Consider the following 19,111-nt stretch of genomic DNA (forward strand, 5'->3'; position numbering starts at 1 on the left):
TCATAGCAACCCTGGGCTACCTGCCACCCGAGGGTTGCGGGCTGGACACCCCTGATAGAGCTTCAGCTCCCTGGTTGGCAGAGTGGGAGAGTAAAGTAGGTCCTTCAAATGGTTCATGTGAAGGATTTTTTGAGCCAATAAACGCAAAATAAAAGCAAACTCTCAATAAACAATTTACCCATTATTGCAGTTACTAATGTTGAAGTTTCCACGTGGTATAAAGAAATCAGGGGGAATTTTCTCTTCCTTTCCCATTCATGACATGCCGCTCTCCAGTGGACTGAATTCTGGGTAAGTGCTGACACTGTACTGTGCAGGAAAGGTCTGGGATTAGATAGTTTAATACTTATCTCAACCTTCTGGGAGCCCTACACAGTTAAATATGCAACAACCTGGGTGAGAGAAAAGATGGCCAACATCCTAAGTAAGCATGACATTTGAGGGAACATACATCTAAGAGGAGAGAAAAGGGGTTTCAGAGATTCTGCCCTTCTGCAGAAGGCAATGTTTTGCTAGAACCAGCTCCTAAAGAACCAATGAAAGCAACTAGCTGATGCCCAAGCACTGAAGATGTAATGTTAGCTATGTTTTGGGTAGATGGGTTTTTGAATTGAACTCTTGCTTAAATTTTATTTATTCCCTCCTCCATGGTCCCATAGAACTTGATACATATTTTTAACATTTCATGAACACCATATTGCAGCTGGGTTGAATCATGTTCATCTGTCTACCCATAGCATCTTCATCTCATGCTATGAGATTTCTGATGTACTTATTCACCCCAAATAACCTCGTACAGAGTTCGGCACATTTTATATATATAATCTGCTTCTTTCTTAAACAGGTAAAGGAAAGAATGACAATGGTAAGAGACACATTATATATTCCATTTCTCATTCTTCCTAGGAAGAGTGAGAATACTAAAATTAGGCATAGGGGAAGCCTCAGCTTCTTTGTGGAACCAACTTATTAGATAACAACACTCACAAATGCTCTCTGAGTCGGATAGAGGGCGCATTCAGTTAAACATTTCCTACATGATAGAAGAATGCCTAGTTAGTGAGTGAAACAGTTGCCTAAACTTTAACAAAACCTGCGTGACCCCGAATCTCTCAGAAGAGATTAGCCGGCTTTCTTAGCAGATACGTAAGCTCTTCTTTGGTGCCAGCTGGACTCATTTCAGACTTTATTTTGAAAGGGCATAAACGAATAGGAAGCAAGATCTGATAGGGAGGAAGACCATCTATCTCAATCCTTTCCTTAAATTCATGGTTACCTTTCAAGCCCGTAGGGCTCTCAGAGGATAGAACAACAGGCTAAAGACTTGGGAATTCTAGGAGTTGAATGTGCTGAAAATCAACTTTATATCTACATATTAGAGGATCTGGTGGAGGGGGGCATGTGTGGGAATGAAGAGGCAGGGATCTGATAGGTGTTCCCAAGCCCACCGTAGTGTTTGTATGTTTTATTCTCTTTGTGGATCTACTCTCAGGTCTTGGTAGAATAGAGCCCAGGTCTCAGTGTATTAGAAAGAAGATAGAGCCAAGTATTAAGAACTTGAGTTCTAGTCTCAGCTTGCCAGCAACTAAGGTAAATAAGCATGGACAGCCATTTGATATTGCCAGATCTCGATTTTGTTACTCTATAAAATAAAAACACTGAAACAGATGGTATTTACAGTTCCTTTTGTCATTCCAAGCACTCCATGACTTATTTTACAGAACTCCAAACTATTTTGAGCCTCTGTCTTTAGCTGCAGCCACTTGAGGCTGTCACTTGGTATTGCAATGACATCAATCTGAGTGACTGTTCTTCCCAGCTCCCTCCAGCCCTGCATTTCCTGTTGACTTTGGATAAAGGGATTGCTTTCCTCAGCTCTGTCATAACCTTTGGCCTCCACACTGGCTTAAGGGGATAGAAGTACAATGACATTCCTGTGGAGGCTGATTGTGATGGTCACATGGCTCCTTCCACATGGACCTGATGATAATTTCAGTAATTTAAAGTAGTCCTAGGAAATTTAGATTTATACTGGAAGGTATTTTTTCATGGATAAAAAAATACTCCAGTGATTAGCAATAGGTGGTCTCTGAGCTCAGCCGAAGAGAAGAGCTGATGGGAGCCACGTCATCAGTCCTGCAAGGACCGTTTGTGTGGCTCTGCTTCCTGACTGTGGTGGATGCCAAGGCACAAGGGGAACCGAGACGTGAGGTGATCAGGGTGGGTTCTGCACCTGTGTTTGAGGAGCAGAAGCCCATCTCTCTGAGAGCCTCATCCCTTCCCCCTTTAACCCTCATAACACACTTCTAAGGTACCGTTATTACATCCATTTTCCGAAGAAAGAAGCCGAGTCTCAGACAGTTTATATAACGGTCCAAATGAGCAAGGAATGAAACCCAGGTCTCCTCTGACTCCTAAGTCTACTTTCCCATTACATTATGACTTTTCCCAAAATAATCTGCCCTAATTCAAAAAAACCCTCACTTTCTAAGAAACCAAAGATGATCAGAAAAGGCCATCAGCCAAGAAAAAAACAACAGAAGTGACAATGGTCAATGCTAAATGACAAGTTTGTCTCAGACCAATTAATTTTAGTCCATTTGGAAGATATATTTAATCATCTTCAGAAGAATGGAACTAGATAAGTTGAATGAACTTTTCTCCTGACCTTGATCCCAGCTAAATGGTTGGTAAAAATTTTCCTCCCCAGTACTGGGAGGTCCTGGGAAGGTCTAATCTGATTCTCCTACGAGTGTGCCTTTCTAAAACCAGCTGGCTTCATCAAAAAAATTAAAAATAAATAAATAAAACCACCTGGCTCTCTTATTGGTAGGGGAGCTAGAGCCAGCTTCCACTGGCACTAACAAACTGGTGGTTGAAATTGGCCACAGCAGAAGAGCATTGACACCACAGAAATCAGTAAACTGTACAAACCGGCCCCTTTCTTCCTAGAGAGCTGATGCTTAAACATCTATTGTGATCTCTGTCTTTCTTAACTACGGACAGCTGGTAATCTGACAGCATAAATGACACAGAGTACTTCCAGCCCGAGCTAATTTCCCTAGAAATGTGATCTACGCCATGACATCAGAGGAACTCAAAACTGGCACAAAAGGCTGTGGAGTGCAAAATATCCCAGACTGTTAACCCACTGTGAACATCAGGATTCTCAGGAACCTGGAAGAGAAATCCTATAAATTTCCTCCTATGTTCTCTGAAGCCTAAAATAGTAATTCTCTTGAAAATATTGAATAGAACAGGAGGAAAAGGAAGAGATGTCACATTCATCAAGAGAACTCATTAAAATCTTCTCCAAAAATATTTTTAATATTTCATGTAAAATCCCAGAGTGGATGATTTGTTTTGTGTAAGTAAAAAGTTAGATTCAGGTCAATATGCCAAAGGAGTGATGAACTTTGATAGATGGACTGACATTGTGTGGGGAAGGGCTGATCTGATCAAAGATCCCCCAAGGATCCCCCAAGGATCCCCTTCAGGATCCCCCAAGGCCACCTGGCTTTGGACTTTTATGTTCCTGCTCAAAAAATGTAGCTGCAACTCTTACAAGTGCCTGATTGGGGTCTGAAATGGTATAATCATTTTCGAAAAATTGTTCGGCAGTTTGTAATTTTTCTAAATATTTTACCCAAGAGTAATACAAGTTGTATGTGCACACAAAGCAGCTTTATTCATAATAATCCCAAACTAGAAGCAACACAAATGTCCAGTAGCAGGACATTTGTGGTCTATTCATAAATTGGAAGGCTCCTCGTCATTTAAAAGGAACAAACTATACAACAAATGGGCATGTCTCAAAAACAGTAGTAGAACAAAAGTACAAAGCAGTACTTACCGTATGATTTTTTTTTTCACGAGATTCAAGAACAGGCAATACCAGTCAATCTGTGGTGATGGCAAGAGTGGCTGCCTCTGGCCTGAGGATGGAAAAGGTCTGACTGAATGTTCTGGGGTGAGCAAAATGGTCTAATTCTTGATTGGAGTGGTAATTACAAGGACATACAGAGTTGTGAAAAATTCTTGAAACTGTCCAGTTATATCATGAGCCTTTTATTAAATGTAAAGTGGACCTCAGTTGAAATATGCATATATATGTGTATAAACAGAAATAAACACACATATTAAATTTCTAACCTAAAGGATATATTACAATGAACCTCAGCCCAATGAATTTCACACTTTCCTCAGTCCTTCAAATGTGCTCTTGGACTTCATGCTTTAAAAATGCAGACTTGGGCCCTGGCTGGTGTAGCTCAGTGGATTGAGCGCGGGCCTGCGAACCAGCCGATCGCGGTTCGATTCCCAGTCAGGGCACATGCTTGGGTTGCAGGCCAGTTTCCGGCAGGGGCCAGTTCTCTGCAGGGGATGCACGAGAAGCAACCATACATTGATGTTCCCTTCCTCTCTCCTTCCCTTCCCCTCTAAAGATAAATAAATAAAATATTTTTTAAAAAATGCGCTTTGGATGTTGCTACATCCCTTGAGTTTCCCGATTTCCCATCACTGACGCTCCGTTTGGTCATTCCTGCTGGCTTCAAGAGAAAGTTGGGGAGGCAGGTTCAACTTGAAGGGGAATTCCTCTCCCCCACACACACTTTCCAGTTTCAGGACAGTAGCGGGTTCATAGCCTTCAGGCATGAATCAGCCTCCCTGTGGGCTCTGCACACGCACGCCCCGCCCCGTCCGGTCCGCGCTCACCCTACATAAAGCAGACACCCACCACTAGCACCTAGTCCGCCTGGAGACTGGACTCTGCACGCCCTCCTCCTGCCGAAGCATTCTGGGGGACTCGAATTCCGTTGGCCACTGGAACCTGGACACCATGGACGCTACTTGTATCCTCGGGCTGTTTTTTCTGCCGCTACTCTTAGTGGGAACAGCGCCTGGCGATGCTGCTCGGGAGCCTCTAGGTATCACCCCAGCCTGCACACCCCCTCCTGGCCCGGCTGCGAGGGTGCCCCCCACCCGCTATCTTTCCCCAGGCCCCTGCCGTGGGGCCGTGGAGCCATGGGGCCCCACAGTGTACTTTCTCTGTGGAGGCCCCTCTGCTCCCGGAAACTTCTCCCTCCTTGAGGAATGTGGCCGACCTCCTTCCCGCTCCCTGACTCTCCGGCCCCTCCCGTAGGAAACAACGCGGAGATCTGCCTCTTGCCGCCGGAGGTGGGGCCCTGCCGCGCCCGGGTCCCCAGTTTCTACTACAGCAGGTACACTCAGAGCTGCCGCCAGTTCGTGTATGGGGGCTGCGAGGGCAACGCCAACAACTTTGAAACTAGGGAGGCCTGCGAGGAAGCCTGCTGGAAGATAGAGAGTAAGTTGTTGCAACCCCGTGCCATTCAGAAGGGCTGGCAGTAACTCGGCTAACTTTCCAGGTTCCATTTTCTATGGTGTCGGGTGTTTGCTTGAATGTGCTCAAATATGAAGCAAGGCTCACTGGTTTTCAGTCTCCCAAAAGTCATCAGAAGTTTGCAGCACATATTCTGTCTCCCAACTGGCCTGTGTCACAATAGGTGGCCTGTGCAGGCAGGGAGAAGATGTCACCTTAGGGCAAAATAATGCTAGAGTTTAATGTATGGGTGCAGCATAAGGGCCTTTCTTTATTTATCATTAGTTCTAAACCTGCGGATTTCACTCCTTCTTGAGAACACCATTTCCTCATGTCAATTTCCCATGGATCTGAAATACTTGTAGTGGACTTTATTATTTAACTGTGATTTAGCTAACCATAGCCTTACTTTTGTTCCCTCATAACCAAACACGTCTTTGTGAGTACAGGGTTACAGTGGAGGTTCGAGATACTGTTTCTTATCTTATTTTAATCGTGTTTATTATGCCTTTCTAGGACTGTAATAGAATATGGGGCTTTGCCATTCAAGGAACTGAGCCAGGGCAAAATGCATATTCCTGTGGATAAGTTATTTAACTTCAAACATAGAACAATCAGAACACCCTGAGTAAACAGTGTCCTACTACTGAATTTGAAAGATCACAGTTCAGTTAGGTCTGGAGACATTGTAAAAAAAAAAAAAAAAAAAGCTAATTTACTGGATTAATTGATAGTCTTTTGGGAATTTACCATTCTAGCACTAAAAATGATGGCATTTCCCATCCCCCCCACTTAAAGTTTTTTTATTCTGAAAATACAGTAAGTTTTGAAAGTCATACTAAGAATACTAATTTTTTAAATTGCTTTTTTTTCTCTCTTTCCTAGAAGTTCCCAAAATTTGCCGCTTGGACATCAGTGATGGGCAGTGTGGGCAACCCAGAGGAGACTACTTCTTCAACCTGAGTTCCATGACATGTGAAAAATTCATATCTGGCGGGTGTCACCGCAGTGGGAACCAGTTCCCGGATGAAGCTACTTGCAGGGACTTCTGTACTCCAAGGAAACGTACATACAAGTTTTATGGGGTTTCTATGTCATTTCTTTATTAAGACTTTAGAGTGAAAAACTCAACTTGGTGTGAAATTCATATGGCTTGTGTTGTTGTGATTTTATATATAATGTGACAGCAATCTTCACACCATTATCCTGTGAAGGAGTATTTTTACTCCCACGTTTACCTATGAGAGTACAGGCTGGATGCTAATGACTTGCCAAGTTCTCAGGGTTGGCAAACCACAAAGCCATGATTCCAGCTTTTGCTCCCTCCTCTGCATTGTTTCTTTAGAAATAGTTCTCATCTATTCGATTTGGATGTAAAATTACAGCTTGTCTTCATTAATGAATGCCATGACATCAGGTTTGCATGGACGCAGAAGAATGTAGATACATTTAAGATGGTGAAACTTAAAAATTTCTTTCAAATGTTTTTGGTTAAAGTTCTGTATTCTTCAGTAATTGCAAATTGCAAAAGAGATCTCTATCCCTTTTTTCTCTCCTCTCCATTAATTTTTTTTATTGATTGATTTGAGAGAGAGAGAGAGAGAAACATTGATTTATTGTTCCACTTATTTATGCAGTGACTGGTTACTCGTTGTATATGACCTGACCAGGGATCGAACCTACAACCTTTGTGTATCAGGACAACTGAGCTACCCATGTGGCCAAGGCTCTCTTTCCATTTTTTAAATCTACATCTTTCCTTCCAGGCACCCCCCCAACAGCCCTAAAATGATGGGTTACTTGGGCAGAATTTCTCATTTGTAGAGAGAGGCAATACAGGTATTTTCCCTAGGCATAGCAGAGATATGTATATATAGATAACAAAATTCAACAAAGGAAAAATTGGCCTTAGCAGAGACTTTGACAAAGGTCTACAGCTACAGTGCTGTGTTGTAGCACTGAAAAGCTTTGGTATCTTCTTATTTATTTTCTTTTCCAGAGCTAAAGTCAACGAAATAAAAATAAACATTTACATCAGTCTGTAGAATCACCTTAAACCACCATTTCCAATAGGCTAACGAACTGACCTCATCTTGTTTTTAATGATTATTAAAGCCAGTTTTACTCACTATCCACTTAGTTAACAGCTTTCCACCTTTAAGCCACAAGGAGCGAGCTCCTGTCCAGGAGGTGGAGTCATGGCTTTGTGGTTTGCCAACCCTGAGAACTTGACAAGTCATGAGCATCCAGCCTGTACTCTCATAGGTAAAAGACGAAATCTTTAATTAATAAGGAGACGGTTGTTGCTGGCATTAAGTTGTTTGTGTAAATGTTATTGTTCCAGTGGCTACCTGGGAATCCGTACATGTATTCTTGATTAATAAGGGAAGAGAGCCGATAAAAACATTGAAAATAAAGCTATCAACACCACATTTACAAAGCATGTCATATATTATCATTTGACATGGAGCCCATTTTTACCTGACCACATCTGTTTTGGGGGGTTAATTTCTTTATATATTCAAATGATACAAGGACATAGCTTCAGAAGAAGTTCTGTTCAGTTTACCAAAAGTTAGTATTAAAAAATATACCATGTAAAACTTTCTTGAAATTTGAGGTCCACTTTGTAAATGGTTTACAGTGTATGTTTGGATTCCTCATGAAGCATCATTAGGATTATGTTTCCTTCAGTTACTTAAATAAATATCACCACTTATTAATCCTGGTATTACTGCAGTTCTAATTTTATTTTCTTTCTCCTAAAGGGCCATCATATTGCTACAGTCCAAAAGATGAGGGACTCTGCTCTGCAAATGTGACACGTTATTATTTTAATCCAAGACACAAAGCCTGTGAGGCCTTCCCATACACTGGCTGTGGAGGGAATAACAATAACTTTATCAACATGAAGGACTGCACACGTGTGTGCGTGAAAGGTACTGGATTTTTCTTACTCAGTTTTTAAAACTAACTTTATAAATAGTTCATAAGCAAAATTATAGTTTGTGTACCCATTTTGCTAATAGCATATTGCCGTTTCTAGACTACTTCTACATAAATAGCTCTTTCGCGCTGATCGGTGTTGTAAAAGTGCTTATGCTGGCTGGCTACAATGGACAGGAGCTCGCTCCTTGTGGCTTAAAGGTGGAAAGCTATTAACTAAGTGGATAGCAAGTAAAACTGGCTTTAATAAGCATTAAAAACAAGATAAGGTCAGTTCGTTAGCCTATTGGAAATGGTGGTTTAAGGTGATTCTACAGACTGATGTAAATGTTTATTTTTATTTCATTGACTTTAGCTCTGGGGAAGAAAATAAATAAGAAGATACCAAAGCTTTTCTTTGCTGACAGAAGATTGAAACTTCAGAAGAAGCAATTATAACCTTTTTTTTTATATGTCATCCTGTGAATGCTATTATTGCCTTACAGTTACCTCAAGAATAATATGGTAGCATGAGTAAATAAATCACTAGTGATTTATTCACAAGCTTTCATTGATCAAAGTTCCTTTTAAAAAATTTTACACAGAAATAGCTGCTACTCAAATGGGAATCTGTTATTTTTAGTTTACCATTTAACTATTTTTATGAGGTTGAATTCTTGTTCTGCATAAGATAAAGAAATCAAATATGACTCACCCAGTTCTTGGGGTTGTTCCTCTGATTGTAGACAGAGATAGTAACTGAAAAACATAATCATGTAATCATGATAAACAAAAGCATGTAATCGTGTTCTGTTGACACATATCATAAAAAGGACCAGCAAATACATTTTATTTTGCATTTAAAAGATGGATTATATTTTAGGCCCAAGGTTAACTGATGGCTCAAAATATATTGTAAGTACTGATACGTAGACATTGCTAACGTACTTCTATTTCTGTTGTGTCACTTAAAAGATAATAAAATAAATTTTTGACTGAATATAAAGGCTTGTAAATTTATTAAAATTAGAAATCTTCTCAGGGGGAAACCTTCCCTGCCTTTATCTATCCATCTGTCCATCCATCCATCCCCACTCCCATGTATATTTGTGTATACATGTAGGTAGTAGCTTTTAATCCTTTTCCTTTAATTTCTTAAGACTTAATGGGTTGGAGACCACTCAAGTTAAAGTTCTCGAACTGTTCAAGGTGTTGACTTCCATTACAAAGCCCCACAGGCTTTGATCAGCTAGAGTTCAGACCCCAGGTGGGGTGAAACCTTCTTTGTCTTGGGCTGATGATATATTTCAACAACTGTGTGGCCCCATGACACACTCTAGTTTTTGGAAAATCTTCACATTATTTCCTCAGTTGCATGTGTGTTTAAACTGAAAGTTATGTATTGCCTTTTTCTGAGTTGTGCCCTAGATGTAATATGAGGGGTTCTATTAGATCTCTCTACTGTTCCATATAGTCTTTGGAGGGTATGTGCAGAGATTACTACTTAAGTATCCAAGTTATCCTAGAAAATTTGAAATCCTTGTAATTCAAAAATTGTAATGCAAACACCACATTAAAACTAAAATAATATTTTATAACATATTACATTTTAAAAATTATAGATCAACTTTCTTTCTGATTTTAACCTACTTTAATTTTTACGTTCATATTCCTGAATGCATACAGAATACAAATTATATGTTGAAACTACCTACAGAGCTTAAGCCATTTAACCCAAGAATGCACTTTCAACCTGTGTCACCTAGTATTTGATGCAGATGAAACCTTTAGCAAAGACACAGATTGATATGGTCCTAAACTAGAGTTTTGTAGTTGAGACCAGCTGTTCCCCTCTGAGACCACAACAGAGGCGAATCTTACACGTTTTGCCCAGACAGTTCTTTTGAATTTGATACTGAAGAGGTCTGTCCTTAGCCATCCTCTCCTGAAAAATTTTCACCTGAATCATAGCACAATAGTTCTCATGATAAATTGATATTCTACATTGTGTTTCAAAGTTAATCTTTTTGGATAACTTTTGCTTGTGAAATGCATTTTTTAACAGAGGATCTGTTTAGCTATAACTTTTAAAAATATATTCTCAGCCTTTTTCTTTCCTCTTTCACTTTTTAAAGTAAAAACATCACTTTTATTGGCAAGTTTGGGACAAAATGGCTTCACAGAACAGCAGAAATAAGACCAGAGTGTCACACTGCAACAGACACCCTAATATTCCTTACCCTCATCCTCTCCCTTGGCACTACCCACTCCGATTTCCTCACGATCCTTTTCCAGGACAACTATATCACAGAGTTGTCAGAAAACTCTCCTTCCTCCATACCCTCACCCATGTACCAGCGGACAACGTCACACTTGGCATACATTGGGCCAAGCTTGTCCAGGCCAGGCTAGGCCTCAGCAATAGCTGTAGTGTTGCTCAGCATGCACACAGCTCACTGTACTTTGCCCAGGTCTCCACCAGGTACCACAGTGGGAGGCTGGTATTAAGGCCAACTTTGAAACCAGTGGGGCATTAGTCCACAAACTGAATGGTATGCTTGGTCTTAATGGAGGCAGTGGCTGCTTTGACATTTTTGGAAACCAAAGCTCTTCTAGTACCAGTGGGAACTTCATCAATGACTATGGGTTCAAGGTCTACAAACACTACCCTGGGCACATACTTGTCAGTGCCCGTCGCACTAAAGAAAGTGTTGAAGGAGTCATCTCCCTGCCCCATGGTCTTATCACTTGGCATCTGGCCATTGGGCTGAATGCCATGTGGCAGGCAGCAGAACTCCCAGCAGGCATTGCCTATCTGGACACCAACATGGATGGAGATGCACTCATGCTTAACTGAGACTTGCAGGACTCTGCGCGGCTGGAAGGTGACAAAGACCTCCCACCAACAGACCACCAAGGAGCCGGGGAAGGGTCTCTAAGTTTTTTCTATTTCTCAAATACATTGCCAGTAGTTGGAATGACAAAATATCATTGGCTTATTACCTGCTAGAAAGATATGACAAATATAATCTACAATTTAAGTTAACAGACAAAGCTATTTATAGCTGTTTAACAAATATCATTATCTGTAATAAAATAGGGTAAAAGTTACTTTCTAAATCAAACTTTTGTATGCAAATGCCATTCTCATAACTAATAATCTAGGTAAGTTTACCTCAAGATTAACTGTTATGCTTCAAGGAGATAATAATCTTTAAAATCAGGTTATCTCTAAATTAATAAATCAATAGTCCTAACATGTGTTAGAACAAACATTTAACTACTAAAGGCCAGGTATTTGATCTTCTTAAAAAAAGAGAGAGACAAATGGTTATCTCTGGCCTTTCTTTTCTAAGAAATTATATTGATTTTTGTAATTTCACAGTGTTTTATTTTTCCTGGAAAGTAATTTCTTTACTATTTGAATACATTTATTCTTCAACTTAATTTTAAAATCTGTTTTCCCAAGTTAAAGATAATCCCATCCCAATAATTAGGTATATGTAACATATTCTTTAATTTATAACAGAATTATCATTTATAAAGTAAGTGACTTATCAGTAACAAAGAATACAGTTAGGCTCATATTTCTATTCTTCTTTATTTTATCAAATCATATGATTTTTTTCTAGATTCTACCATCAGGACTTGGAGAAGTTCTGGTACCAGTCTATGAGTTTGTTGGCTTCACCGGGAAAGTTTAAGATTATTGGAAACTACGAGGCTTCTTCAGTCATAGATGATAGCTCTGGACACTCAATTTAGAGTCCCGGAGAAGTCTCCCCTGTGTCTATGCTCCCTACTAGTTCTTTTAGGGAACAAGATGCACCATCCTCAATCATCTCTGTGCTGCCATTAAGGTTGTTTCATTCAGTGACTGGTCCAAATCAACTTGTCCAAATCTTAATACTATAAGATTTAGTTAGTTAGTTTTCGGTGGGTTTTAACAGCTCACACATTAAACTGTCTGAGCCTAGAACTTTTTTAGGGGTTGTTCTCTGTTAAACACTTTTGTTTTCTTTATGACTTTTCATTTATTCATCCTTTTGATATCTTCTTAGGTTGGTTTTAATCATCTTTTCCTTTAAAGTAATTTGATACTTTCAAAAATTTTAGCATTGAATTTTACTTCATATCTTTTTGAAAAGAATTTTTTCCATGTCTCTGGTTCTGTTACAAACTGACAGTAACCAGAGGGAATGGGGGAGGGAGATAACAGGGAAATATGCGGAAAGGGTCATCAGGGAACATGTATAAAGGACCCATGGACAAAGACAACGGGAGAAGGGAGAGGACTGAATGTGGGAGGTGGGGGTGGGTAGGGCAGGGGGCAGTAAAGGGGGGGAAATGGGGACAGCTGTAATTGAACAACAATAAATAAAAATAATTATTTATTTCATCCTTGATTACAGTTTTGTTTACTTTATTATACTTTTAAATGAATAAATATTCAGTTAAACACAGTTCTACTTTTTATGTGTCATCATTTTTGCTTCTCTATTAATTCCGACATCATGTTTTTGTAATTTTTTTTCAATTTTTTTTCTTAGTTGATATGGCTTCATATGGAAGATTTGAAATGTAATAAGAAATACACTTAAAGAGTAGAAATCTGTGGTTAAATTCAAGTAATTCCATATAGAAACCCAATAATGGTAATTTTATTTTTTATATTTTTTTCCATATTCTTTCAGTGATCTCACTCTTTTTTTAAACCTACTTTTAGAGGGGAGTTAAAACATGATAGAATTAAATTAAAAAATTAAGTTTAAATGTTCAGAAAGTAATAGCATTTAGTAATATTTTATCTTATTGGGTTAAATATGATCACTAAATAATAAAGATAGACAATGTGGTTTCCAATTTATTAAATAAAAAACTTAAATTAGAAACAATAAATTCAAATGAGGGTGAGAATAGAGCAAAAAAGACTCAAAAGATACAAAAGCCAGGACAAACAGATAGCAAAATATTAGTCAATAAAAATAAACTTAACAGCAATTACATTAAATGCACCTGGTAGAAATTCTAAAGACAAAAATTATCTTCATGGAATAAATAATAAATTCTAGCTTTTTGCTGTTCAACATAGACAAACATAAAACCTAAACAAACAGAAAGATTGACCTTAAGAGGATTAAAATGCATATCAGGCAAATACCAACAAAAAAAGTTATGTCTCTTTAAAATAATGCCAAAATTTCATCCAATATTCAAATTTAAAAAATTAATTAACCAGGAACATGTAACTATTCTAAACTTCTGTGCATATAAGAACAGATCATCTATTTATAGCAAAACTACAAAACTTAACAGAATTATAAGGAAAAATGACCAAATATATCATCATAGTGGGAAATCTTGGTATACTTCCCTCCTTAATTGAAAGATCAAGACAGAAAAAAAAGTCACTGAAGATATGTAGATTATTAAGCAATTCAAAGTTAATACAATATCATTGTTGTGTAAAAGCAGCCATAAATAATACATAAGTAAATGGGCACAGCTGTGTTCCATTAAAACTTTATTGACAGAAAGAAGTAGCTGGCTGGATTTAGCCTGTGGGCAATAGTTTGTTGATTCCTGCTCTGAAGCACACATTGAATATTAATAAAAATTACTATCTAACCATAAAGCAAGACTCAGCCAATTTCAAGGTAGTAGTATATAAGCCATATTATTTGAAAACAATACAGTTAATCATCAGTGATAAAGTATTAACTAAAAATCACTTTGGAAATTTAGTAAAAGCCTGATGGGTCAAAAACAAAGAGTTGAAAATTAGAAAATATTTTAAACTGAATAATAACCAAAATACTACCTATCAAAACTTGTAGGAGGTAGCTTAGAAGTTACTTAGAGAAAAAATGTTAGCATTTAATGCATATGTTAGGAAATACAAAAGACTTGTATTAATGAGTTGAACATCCAAGTTAAGAATTAAGATTTTAAAAAGAGGATTGGATTGTCAAATAAGACTCATGAGTAAGAAATCAAGCTTTATTAATCATATCAAGGATGAAATAATCAAAGAGCATAGTCAAGTCAGGGACAGGTCCAGCTGGGATTCCCAGGTGTTTTTTTTTTTAATTGTATTGGAAATTCTGGTCCAGAACATCCACACTGAGGGAGACATGGAAGTCATAAACCATCTCTGCTTTATATTCAGATGGGTACAGTTTACGTGATATTTTCCAAGCAAACATGCCTTATAAATCTTTAGATTCCAGGTTCTTTACTTTAAGCAATTCTAAAGAACCAGGCATTCTTGCTAACATTCTTTCATAGATAAGGCCTATCCTTCTGCAAAGCCATTTAGCTGGTTTGTTTTGAAGTCCGTGTTAGTATGTGTACAGGAGACTGGACCAGGGCATTTGCATCATTGCTTTTCTGGGAGCATCTCCTCTGGCCCGTAGAGTAAATACATCACAAATCCACTGCCTTAGTCTTTTATTGCCCAAGAAAGAGTCAGAACAATGGAATATAATTAAAAACAAACTAACAGAAAATACAAAACCTTAAAAGCAGAAAAAACATAGAAACATCAATGAAATAGAAACAAAGATAAATGGGCAGAATAAACACTGCCAAAGAAATAAACAAGCAAAAACTCTAGTTACTGGCAACATTAATAAATTGGATAAACCACAGGCAGAATTAACAAAACTAAAACAAAAACAAAGGAAGGAGACCAAAAATAATAAACATCAATAAATACAGCTGTGAATACAGATGACAAGGATAATAAGAGCATATTTGCCATAATTTTTATGACAACAAAGCAGAAATTTTAAATTGAACAGACACAGTCCCAAGAACAGACCCTGCAGCCAAGCCAGTCATGACAAAGAAACTCCAGGGAAAAGGACTGTTAGGAGCTAAGGATGAATCTTATCAACTGTAGAACTGGGGCCAAAGAATATAGATGGGGATAAGGATAACAGAATGGAACCATTTTGTTGCATGCTTAATGTGGAAATGAAACAACTAACAAAAAAAACCCAGGGGGCAAAAGAGAAGGAAAAAGAATCAGCTGTGACAGTCGGAGTCAAAGCCCTATCACTTCATGGCTGAGAAATCGAGTAGCTGGGACACTAACATTTCCACAGACATGAGCACTAAGATCATACCGTTGACTAAAACTACACAATAACAACCAGTGGGCAGTGGAGGATATGAGTTCATTTTGTTGAAGCTCATAGTAGGGAATGTAGAGGTTGGGACTAAAGCAACAGGGAACTGAGAACATTTTATTGAAGTAAATGTAGATAAAACTAGAAATTAGCCAGTAGAAAGGAACGGAAATATCACAGAACTGAAATAAAAAGGAAAGAAAAGAGAACAGTTTGTGAAAAACATGTATTTATGAAAACAGAAGAGACTTCCCATTTTCAATCTGGTTTAACAAGAGCTTGGGCTCTGTCCTTTTGTCCTCAGAAGAAAAAAAGCTGGACAAATCACAAACCAACAACTCTTCATAGATACATCAGAAAGTTGAGGCCACAAGATAAACTGCTACCTTCCAGATTGAAAAGAAAGGTGAATACAGAGAATCACAGTTTACCATGAGCTAAGACTTCCAAGCAGGACAGAGCTAAAGTCAGCAATTAGTAGGATTACTTAAACAGAAATTGACTAATTGCTGGAACCTGGGGCTGCTTGGAGATTAAAAGTTCCTGGGAGCCCAACCTCATCACTTTAAACAGGGTCTTCTTCTTTTTTTTTAATTTAATTCTTGTTCAAGTACAGTTTAGAACAGGGTCTTACCATACGATCCAGCATTCATATTTCTAGGTATTTGCCCAATGAATTGAAAATGTATGTCTATACAAGAACCTGCACACAAATCTTTATAGCAGCTTTATTTATAGACAGCAATTGGAAGCTACCAAGATATGCTCCAATAGGTAAATGGATAAACTATAGTTCCATTCCATGGAATGGAATATTATTAGCAATAAGAAGAAATGAGCTGTCAAGCCATTAAAAGACATAAAGGAACCTTAAATGCATATTGCTAAAGTGAAAAAGCTAGTCTAAAAAACCTACATTCTGTACAATTCTAACTATGTGACATTCTGGAAAACACCATATAGTCAATAAAAGGCTCAGTGGTTGCCAGGAATTTAGGCTGAGGGAGGGCGGGGGGAGGGAGGGATAAGTAGGTAGGGCACAGTGACTTTTTAGGACAATGACACTACTCTTCACGATACTGTAATATAACGCTGTAAATCTGTCAAAATCATAGAACTGTACAACACAAACTACGGAATTTAGTTAATGCATCAATATTAGTTTGTCAATTGTAACAAATCTACCACTTTAATGAAAGATGTTAATAATAGAGGAATTTGTGTGCAGGGAAAAGGGGATAAACGGGAACCAGCTATACTGTCTGTTCAAATTTGTCATAAATCTAAATCTGGCTCTAAATAGTCTATTAACAAAGGATAAACAATGTAACTATGTTTGGATCACAAAGAAAAAGCTGCCTCTGTACTATATACGAGAGACAAGTCTAAAAGTAATCTGATTTAAAGTTAAAAATGAAAGTAGTAAAGGCAAATGAAAAGAAAACAGATTGTTCTTAGTATAAGATGTGGTAGAATAAAAAGTCAAAATCTAGGTTTAAATAAGACAAAGAAGGGCATAAGAGAATGTTAAGGGTCCATAATGAAGATGAAGCAGTTGTGAACATCTACATGACTATAGGATAGATCGCTTTCACACAGCTGAAGTTATGCAACGGTGACGTGGGAAGTACTTAGTAAAGTAGTCCGCCGCACATGCGCAGCCAGCAAAACGCACAGAACAGCGCTGTGCTTCCGTTCCAGTTTTTTTCAGGGCTTCCTAAAGGGTGTTTTCCGTATGACAGCTCTGAAACTTACAGAGTTTTTGAGACCATCTTTGGATAAAGAAGAAAATTTACAAATTCAAAATTAGGTCCAGAAATACTTTTTTGATTGAAAACAGAAAAAAATCCCAGAAAATATTGGAGCCTGGGTGATTCAATTTCTTTTTTTTCCCCTGAGGTCTTTAGAAAACCTATAGAGATACCCTGCCGAATTGCACCGTTGCTTTCTCTCCCCAAAAAACACCATGTAACTCTCAAAAAAACCTGCTATTCACTGGGCCCAAGCAAGTAAAAACTCTCGATTTTTAGTTTTCATTAGCAGCACAATAAATACGCCTCTGTACCACAGCTATTACTCCCCAATACCTACAAACGTTCAGGAGTATCTGTGGCAGCCCAAGCTCCTCCACAACCACGGATGCCTTCATTTTTTACTTTCAGGACACAAATTTTGGCCTCCCCTCTACAGGTTTGCACTAAGAAATAATATTTTCTTTTGAGAACTCCTTCCCTCATAGACAAGTTGCTTTTTTGTAGTTTTTAATACTTCAGAAAAATTAAGCTTATGGGGGTGACACTGGGAACAAAATTTTATGGGCTTCAGGTGTACAATTGCACAACGCATCATCTGTACACTGTATTGTGTGTTCACCACCTCCAGTCAAGTCTCCAGCCATCACCATGCCCCCTCCACCCCACTACACCCTCCTCCACCTTCTCAGTCCATTTACTTTAAAATCTTTGATCCCCACATCAGTGTGTTGTCTTCTGGCCTGTAGCTTGGCCTTCAGTTTCAATCTGCAATCTTTGAATTGCAAAGAGCTGTGTTTCTGAAGGAATCCGGAAGTGGAGGGTGTCTTTGGGTCCTATAGGTTTAAGGAGATGATGGGAAAAATGGGTCGGAAGAATGAAGTAGCTGTAAGTGTTGGTCTCAGGCCTTTCCTTCCATTAAACTTGACTTTCTCTTAACCTAGCTCCTGAACAGGAGCATACTTAACATTTCTTTCTGACTAGCTGGAGTTGTAGAAAAAAAACCAAAATGCAAAATCTTACCCTAGTTTTATTACATGATAGGCTCTAGGAAGAGGAAAACGAAACAATTTTAACTTTCCTGGGTTCCTTATTCATCTCATATCTTCAGGAGGTAGAGTACATCTCAAATATATTTTTTTCCAAGACAGTTACATCAACGGTATAATCTGAAAAACTTTGAGAAACTTTGAAAAACTGTCTCTCTTTGTTTTCATATATGAAGAAGAACATGGCTGGGATATCATTTCCCTCCAATTCATACAGACATTATCTGAGTGCTTTTGTCACTGAGTATCTGATGGAAGACCTCTGCATAGGTCCAGCTCTGTTCCTGAATGTTGCAGCAGTTTCTGAGCCTTTCCCATGCACTCACTTAAGGTTTTTGGCCATGGGAGTGCCTCTAATTCTAAGGTGGTATTTTTCTATTTCACCACTCTCTTTCTCTGGCAACCAGGAAAAGCTTACATAACTCATTTTCCTTTTTATCATTTTATTTCATCAGTTTCATCTTCACACTTGCTTTCCTCTAGTTTTCACAAAAATTCTGGCATTTCATTTTTAGTTTCCTTAATAAACTCATCTCGCCACTTACCTNGCTCTGTTCCTGAATGTTGCAGCAGTCTCTGAGCCTTTCCCATGCACTCACTTAAGGTTTTTGGCCATGGGAGTGCCTCTAATTCTAAGGTGGTATTTTTCTATTTCACCACTCTCTTTCTCTGGCAGCCAGGAAAAGCTTACGTAACTCATTTTCCTTTTTATCATTTTATTTCATCAGTTTCATCTTCACACTTGCTTTCCTCTAGTTTTCACAAAAATTCTGGCATTTCATTTTTAGTTTCCTTAATAAACTCATCTCGCCACTTACCTCTCTCTTCTAATTGGATTCTTCTCATCACAGTTTGTTCAACCTTTTTAAAGAAATCTTTAAAAAGATTTCTTCTTTTCTAGAAAATATATAT

General features: G+C 38.3%; 1 protein-coding gene across 1 annotated transcript; it reads left to right on the top strand.

Moving 5' to 3' along the window:
* Positions 1-4,702: 4,702 nt before the first annotated feature.
* Positions 4,703-9,037, top strand: TFPI2 (tissue factor pathway inhibitor 2). The gene is made up of 5 exons (XM_037046474.1): positions 4,703-4,928; positions 5,144-5,326; positions 6,227-6,406; positions 8,110-8,280; positions 8,643-9,037. The coding sequence occupies exons 1-5, from the start codon at positions 4,841-4,843 to the stop codon at positions 8,723-8,725; spliced, it is 705 nt and encodes a 234-aa protein (XP_036902369.1). The 5' UTR covers positions 4,703-4,840; the 3' UTR covers positions 8,726-9,037.
* The last annotated feature ends 10,074 nt before the right edge of the window (positions 9,038-19,111 follow it).

Source organism: Sturnira hondurensis, unplaced genomic scaffold (genome assembly GCF_014824575.4).
Source record: "Sturnira hondurensis isolate 20B ecotype Veracruz unplaced genomic scaffold, ASM1482457v3 Scaffold0005252, whole genome shotgun sequence".
Classification (NCBI taxonomy): Eukaryota; Metazoa; Chordata; class Mammalia; order Chiroptera; family Phyllostomidae; genus Sturnira; species Sturnira hondurensis.

Bases quoted from the DNA above. Each gene is read 5' to 3' on its own strand.
- TFPI2 (XM_037046474.1), top strand. From the start codon at position 4,841: ATGGACGCTACTTGTATCCTCGGGCTGTTTTTTCTGCCGCTACTCTTA. The intron at 5,327-6,226 runs GTAAGTTGTTGC...TCTCTTTCCTAG, and splicing joins AGCCTGCTGGAAGATAGAGA to AAGTTCCCAAAATTTGCCGC. The intron at 8,281-8,642 runs GTACTGGATTTT...CATTGACTTTAG, and splicing joins CACACGTGTGTGCGTGAAAG to CTCTGGGGAAGAAAATAAAT.